Source organism: Taudactylus pleione, unplaced genomic scaffold (assembly GCF_031769625.1).
Source record: "Taudactylus pleione unplaced genomic scaffold, aTauple2 ptg000032l, whole genome shotgun sequence".
Classification (NCBI taxonomy): Eukaryota; Metazoa; Chordata; class Amphibia; order Anura; family Myobatrachidae; genus Taudactylus; species Taudactylus pleione.
In genome coordinates this window covers 21,606,135-21,613,432 of record NW_028284434.1, presented here as the reverse complement: position 1 = coordinate 21,613,432, position 7,298 = coordinate 21,606,135, and the positions used below count along the sequence as shown (strand labels likewise).

Below are 7,298 nucleotides of genomic sequence, written 5' to 3'. Positions count from 1 at the left end.
TATGGCATACAACATTTCAAGGAGTTATTCTCTCTATCATTCATATTTCATAGCCGCATGTTCTGATCTCCTCACCGATGCCACCGGAACGCTGTGGGAAAAGAGTAGATCAGTACGGCACCAATCACGGCCCATTTGCCATTTACTAAACCATAGTTACAGAAAACATTCATTTCTACATATGCTGACATTGCGATTAAACCAAATAATAATCATTCCTTTCGTGCTGCGGGACCATTGCTTTTAAATGTGTATGCAGGGAGAAATGACATTAAATTGTGTTGTGCGTTTGAGGGTCTGTGGGGCACTTAGCGACCAGCACTAATTTGTAAAGGCTTCTGTGTATGTGTGTGAGCATGCCAGTATGGGTTTGGGAAAGATCACTAAAAAGCTGGCTGTGCGTCTAAATAGCTATTTTGCGTTGTCCTATGTTTAACATGAAGTGCAGGGAAAACACCACTAATTTGCTACTTTTTGCTGCATCGCATATGTGTTAATGTGAATGTAGGGGAAAACACCACTACTTTGCTACTGCTCAAATATAAGGCTGTGAATGATTTTAATGTGTTGGAAAGTTATTTTATGTCTGCTAAATACCATCGGTAGGTGTTTGGGGAAGATTGTGAAAAAGCTGTTCATGCTACTTTTTAGCAACTTTGCGTTGTGAGTAGCAAAATTGCTACTTTTAGCAATTTTGCACTGTGGATTGTGTACTATGGATTTTTGACAAAATGGCGCTTGTGTAAGCTTTCTTTTCTAAAATGGAGTCTTACTGCCATTCACAAGATGGTGTCTTGAGGCCAGTCGCAAAATGGCGTCGTCGCAATTAAATTTTAAACTGAACTTGTCTCAGCCAATTATTCAGCTACGACACATGAGACAGTATAAAAATTAACAAACTAGTGCCAGCCGTGTATAAAAATTGAGGGTTCAGTCCTTGTTTTTTAATTTTGGCTGTTTATTGTTTTACCATAGCTTGGAATTCTGAAATGAGAGGGGGTAGGGGGAAAACAATTAGTTAAATACCTCTAAACATGCATTTTTGCCTATTTGTGCTAAAATTTATATTCTAAATAAAATAGATTTTTTTGATAATTATGCCTGTATTAATTATTTTTTTAAAAGTTGGATTATGCTCTAAATCTGAAACACTTTTTACACTAAGATTGTACTTACAAGATGAAACATAAGAGCAGATGTATACTCAAAACAACAGAAAGAAATATAACAGTAAAACCTGTTCAGCAGAAGGATTTCTATACCCTAGCACCAAAGGACAGTTTAAAGCACAGATCCTTGAGAAAAACAATTATAATTAGCATAGCATTATAGCTATAATAAACATCTGTTCTTCTATTTTATAAGACTTAAATTGGAACTTTATAGTGTACATTTGCAAAGCAATTGTGACTACAAAATTGATTTGTCTGACCCCTTTACTTTTTGAGTATATTGAAAACTCATTGCTAAGCAGCATATTTATACTATATGCATACAAGACATAAGCATATCTATAATGGGTGTAGGGATTGTGGTGCACATGGGCCCCTGGTTCACCCTGCTCCCAAGATGGGGGTCCGATTGGGCTGAAACAGATGCCATTTTCCCTGCAATTTTTCATAGATATTTGTGAAGAAAGGAAATTTCATGCATGCTTAGAACATAGTAAAGACTTTGCCAAAGTCATTACTATCTTCTGCCCATGCATAATTTTTCTGGAGGAGAGTACCCACATAAAGATTAGCAATTGTTGAATTACCATTGTTAAAAGAGCTCCTATGGGCCTTATTAAAGAAGAATCAAGAAATCAATTTAGAATATTAAGATTACCATCTATTCCAATCTTGCCATCTCCATTAAAGTCACCGTCCTTCATGAACATTTTGGTTTCCTGCGCAGTCAATTTTCTAGCTTTATCGGAAAAGATCTGCAGGAACCCTCTAATGGTAAAAAGAAGGAGGTATGAGCTATCATGTTTCTAAGTTGTCAGATATCTAGTATGTCTGTATGCCTGATATTGCAGTGTTGTATGGATTCTGGTTAGGCAAAAGTGTGATGCATTTAAAAAATTAGATTTCCTATTTACTGTACATTTTATTTTGCAGTCTGCAAATAACATTTTCAGGTATTCTAGACTAGACTTTAAGTGTTCTGTTTACAGGCCAACTGGTGTAATCATTAGAGATGGATTTATTTTGAGATAAATTGCAATTCAAATTAATATCCTTACCCAACTGTCTCTTCCATAATGGATCCACTGAGGTCTCTATCAAGCATTTCAAAAACCCTTCTGGCATGATCAGGAGACTTGCCACTAAGACCAACTGACTTAAAGAACTCCTTGTACTCAAATGAGTCTTCTTCTGATAAAAAAGAAAGTTTTATTCCACATACAGTAAGCATCTTCACAACCAACCCTTTAATACCATCTGAAATAAACTGTGATTGTATTTTCTGGATACTTTCTAGGTGCTGTATTATGTTTATATGAAAATTATAAATATAATGTAAGTCTGATTTAAAATGACATAATGCCTCCAATGCCAAATGAAGCAGTTTTTTTAGGCAATGTTTACCATTAAAAATAAAAATAAAATCTAAAGTTTTTTCAATTAGTGTGATATCTATCACTGTAACTTAGTAAAATAAAACTATGAAATATAAAATTATTTAGATTATCTTTCTAGTGTACTATAAGTAAACATTAAGCACAGAGATAATACAACCATTCCATTTATGCATATTTTATTTTAATCAATCATCGTTTATCAAAAATAAATAGTGTATTACATAAAAATATATTGCAATTAAATTAAAGCTACCTTTACTACTATAATGTTAGCAATATGCATCACTTTTTGGTTGTGTTTTAGAAGAAGCTGAAGTCTGTAACTTACTTTCTATACTCTGCAGGGCAGCTGCAATGTCCTTAGTGGACAGAATTTCAGTGATAGACATTTTGTGCTGTAAATGAAAAGAAAATCTAGAATTTGTACTTTGCAATAGAAAAGTAACATGGGTCCCCAAGCACTGGTAAATTGGTAGACAGGCAATAGGTCGACAGATATAAAAGGTCAACATGGTGAAAAGGACAACACACAAGAGGTCGACATTGATGAAGTTCAACAGGTACAAAATACCTGTTGAACTTCATCAATGTCAACCTCTTGTGTGAATATTAGGGTTACAAAAAAAATTTTAACAACTTTTGAGTCAACCAATAGGGGCAAAAGGTCGACACAAAAAATGGTTGACTCAAAAGTTGTTTACATTTTTTTTGTAACCCTAATATTCACAAAGATTTCTAACCCTAATTGCACAAAATGTCAGATGATTGACCATCAACTTGCCAAGGTTCACTGCTATTGCAGTGTTTGAGGTATCATCAATACAATGGTATAACTGACCCACATTAATTGTGTATCCAACCGATTCCACATGGCACACAAAATGTCAAATTTGTTTAAAAAAAAGTGGGAGGGCGAGATGGTCAGAAGTCAAGTAAATTGCCCCATGGATCTGGGCAAATTTAGCTAGATTGTTGGCTAAAACAGCAGCCAATCACAATGTTCATAGTTCCTGTAAACAAAATTGAGCCCTTTTTTAATCAAGCTGAAAGCTATACGCTTTGGAGGTTCAGGTGTATCAGTGCTAGATGATGAGAAAAATGCACAGAAAATTTATGAATTTGAGCTGCAGGCAGCATCTGATGACTGACTTGAATCAAATGGTTAAAAGATTCCTGTCAAATGATTTATAGGAAAACTGTGCAGATTGAGCTGATCATGCACTATCAAGGGAAAGTAGCAAAACTGGATAGTTAAAATGTATTAGATGTGATTGCTACAAATTATGTCTGTTTTAATGCTGGAGACAGAAATTAATTGGAAACAGAAAAGGTTGAAACAAGTTTGCAAAAACTAAATTGGGAGCTGATATTTTACAACCTGACTTTTGTAATAGAGGAAGTAGTGATTATCAGTAGACAAAGAGGATCAAACATGGCTTACTGTACAAATGTTTTTGAATCTGCACTGTATTATGAGCCACTGGCATTAATTAGATCACTTGATTTAGAACAGAGCATGCTAAATTAGATGCAAATGTTGTGAGTTTGTCAACAGACCACAGCCAAAATTGATGTAAAAAGATATGGTATACAATCGGGAAGCCGGCACCCGGCATCCCGATCGAAGGGATGCCGGGTGCCGCGAGTGGACAGCACTGGGGTTGAGGGTTAGGTTTATGGCACCCGGGGGGGACTTTGGGTTAGGCACCCCCCGGGAGGGTTAGGGTTAGGCTAGGGGGAGGGAGGGTTAGGGTTAGGCACCCCCTGAGGGGACTTAGGGTTGGCATCCCCCTGGGGGACTTAGGTTTAGGCAGTGGGGAAGGTGGGGGTTAGGATTAGGCACAGGGGGGAGGTTAGGGTTAGGCACCCCTAAGGAGGGTTAGGGGGTTAGGTTAGATTAGTTGATGCTCACCTTACCACGATCAGGATTTCCAGCGCTGTCGGCCTTCCGCTACTGATCAGCAGTGATTGGCAGCACAGCAGACACAGGGGGAGAGGGTGCAGGCAAGCAGAGGAACCACAAGGTTATTCTGAGAGCAGCAGCTGTGGGAAGATTGTCTTCCTGCAGCCGCCCTCATGTTTATCTGACAGGTCGACATTTTGTGACCAGAGCATATAAAGAACTACCTGGTGTGGTCAGAAAATTGTGACCATGCCAGGCAAGTGGTTAAGAGGGAGGACATATTAAATGATGCTAGGGGAGTGATAACAACTTCTGGTGCAGTAATGGCCCAGTCCTGCCCACAGAGTCAAACATGGGAGGTACCTGAAGCCATTTCCTAGGAGTTAATCAAGTCTTCAGTTACATTCCATGCCGCTAAGTCTGAAGACTGCCCCCATGAGGTTACAGCTGAACAACTATGAAAAATGGAGGAGTGTTTCTTTGATGTTTAATGTAAAGGATGCTATTTGCTTATCAGCTAATTGTGAAGGAAGGGTTGGGGGGTACACACTAATAAAAAAAACTTGGGGCTTACATGTGCATGAGACAAACTGATTGGGGCATTGCTTTATGGCAGAGTACAACATACATATTTTCATGTAAATGCTTCATTTATCTTTGGAGAAAAATCTAATGTGAGTAACAATGAAAAGTGGCCCCAAGTGTACATCAAAAATCCCTCAGGTCAAAGTGCTGGAAGACACAGTGACATTACCAGTGGTGGCGAGAGGGGGAGGAGTGGGTACTAATTACCCTGGCTTGTTGAAGGTACCATGCAGGTGCCAGGTCTGACACCATCTCCTCCTCTCTATTACTTCACATCAGCCCAGCACACACTGCTGCATTGGGAGACTGCTCGCGGCTTCTGAGCAGCAGACAATGCAGTCTCCTATGCCTGTGGGGGGGAGTGAGCACACCGATCTTGTCCCCCCAGGCTTTGCACCAGGTTGAGGGGCTCACAGAGCTATGCAGTATTGCAAAAAGTGTTTTTGTGTTTTTTTTCCTCTAATGGGGTGTAGCCACATCTCCCACAAGTAGGCCACATCTCTCCCGGGCTTGCTCTCTATGCCCCTGGATGTTACCACCAGCAACTGAAAGATCTGATATACCAAATGCTGAAATGTTCAGGAATATTCAGGGAGGAGAGACTGATTGTGCATAAAAGAATGGCACAGAATTATACATCAATGAATGGAAGATAGTACTCAGAAGAAAGGGGACAGATATAAGGTCAAGACACCTATATTGTGCAGCAGATACCTGCTGAACTTATGATATTCAAGCCAATGTTACCAGAATACACCAGATCCATCTACAATATATTGGATTCCTCTATGAGCAAAGCTCCATTGTGGGAAGAAGACAGAGAATAGTATTTATTAATGGAGGATTGTGCTGCAGTCACAGATAAAGAACTTTTGTTGACCTCTGTTGCAATATTGCAGCTATCTATACATACTGACTGATATCAGACTGCAAAAGCAGGGACTAGCAAACTCATTAAACTTCCGGCTTTTTCCCAAGTCTCTAAAAAGACTAGAGCCCCTCTCGCCCTTCACAATGAAATTTGGACAATTGTCAAACCTGTATGAACTGATGTCCATCATTGGAAGATTGATTTTGGACATGCTGATGCACACACCAATAAGAGCAAGCAAATTAACTGATTACACTACATGATGGGAAAGTTGCTGCAGAGAAATATCTGCTGGTGCTAGGATTCAAGGACTGAAAGAACTGTTAAGACATGAAGAATCTGGAGCTACATTCCAACAAGCTGAAGTTAAAAGGATTTCCTTTATTCAAATCATAGCCAGACAGATTATGCAGAGCTGAAAAGGTTGTCAGCTAAAAGATTGGAATACCCTGTTAGCTATTGAAGAAGGTCATATGTACTGTACTTTGAATGAACAGCTGCACAAGTAAGAAAATATAGATTGATACCTTGTTACCAAGAAGTTGGAGGACAAATGCTGTATTGAACAGATACAGCGATTCTTATTCAGAAGTGGACATGTATCAAGCTAAGTTTTAGAAGCCCAGTGACTATACTGAAGTTGTAACAAATGCTTTGAGACTTGTTTATATTATGTGAAGTCCAAGAAGATTCAAGAAGATTGAGATGTACTGTACAGAAAAGAAGATGGAGCACACTGGGTTTTCTATGTTTCTTGGCATTCACAAGCTGCAAGTGTGATTCCGTGAATGAATGTTTTGTTAAGTGAATGAAAAGGTTCACATATATTTTGATAAAAACATAGGAAAAGTAATACATGGGAGTTATGTGTGCCCTAGATTCCTGGCTTCTGTCTGGTGGATAAAAGCTCATTGGCAACATTGATTGTAATACCAAAAAACAAAAGTGTACCGCCATTGCTCTAAAACAGGGTGCAGCTGCATTCGTACAATGGTAAGTACAGAAAATATCAATCTATAAAAGTTTCAATTGGTTAGGTCAGATAGTTCCAATTGTTTCTTTAAAGTTCCTTTCGAGACCCTTTAGAGGTGTTATTATTTCTACTTTTTCCACTCCTCTTAATGATTTCAGATATACAGTAATAGGATCCCTCAAAAGAAGTGAAAATAGCCTCTCCTAGTGTAAAAAAAAGTATTAACACTTTTAAAATCATAAATGAACCACCAGAGTTAAAAAGATACTGCATAGCGCAAATGGCCTTTATAGAAGGCACATAATCTAGCATGAGGGTAAGATGGTAAAAGCCCTGGTGTATCACCTCTTCCTTGAAGCTGTGGACTCCTTCAACAGACCGTGGGAGCGGTAGTGCT

The 7,298-nt window shown here is 38.6% G+C and overlaps 1 protein-coding gene across 1 annotated transcript; it reads right to left on the bottom strand.

Moving 5' to 3' along the window:
- Nucleotides 1-958: 958 nt before the first annotated feature.
- Nucleotides 959-2,958, bottom strand: LOC148538977 (parvalbumin beta-like). The gene is made up of 4 exons (XM_088451914.1): nt 2,898-2,958; nt 2,231-2,363; nt 1,831-1,940; nt 959-984 (listed from the first exon to the last, which is right to left on the bottom strand). Exons 1-4 carry the CDS (start codon nt 2,956-2,958, stop codon nt 959-961), a joined length of 330 nt encoding a protein of 109 aa, XP_088308040.1.
- Between the last annotated feature and the right edge of the window lie 4,340 nt (nt 2,959-7,298).

Excerpts from the sequence above, each read along its gene's own strand:
- LOC148538977 (XM_088451914.1), bottom strand. The coding sequence starts at position 2,958 with ATGTCTATCACTGAAATTCTGTCCACTAAGGACATTGCAGCTGCCCTG. Across the intron at positions 2,364-2,897 it reads TGCCCTGCAGAGTATAGAAA|AAGAAGACTCATTTGAGTAC; the intron begins GTAAGTTACAGA and ends CTTTTTTATCAG. Across the intron at positions 985-1,830 it reads TGGCAAGATTGGAATAGATG|AATTCCAAGCTATGGTAAAA; the intron begins GTAATCTTAATA and ends CTCTCATTTCAG.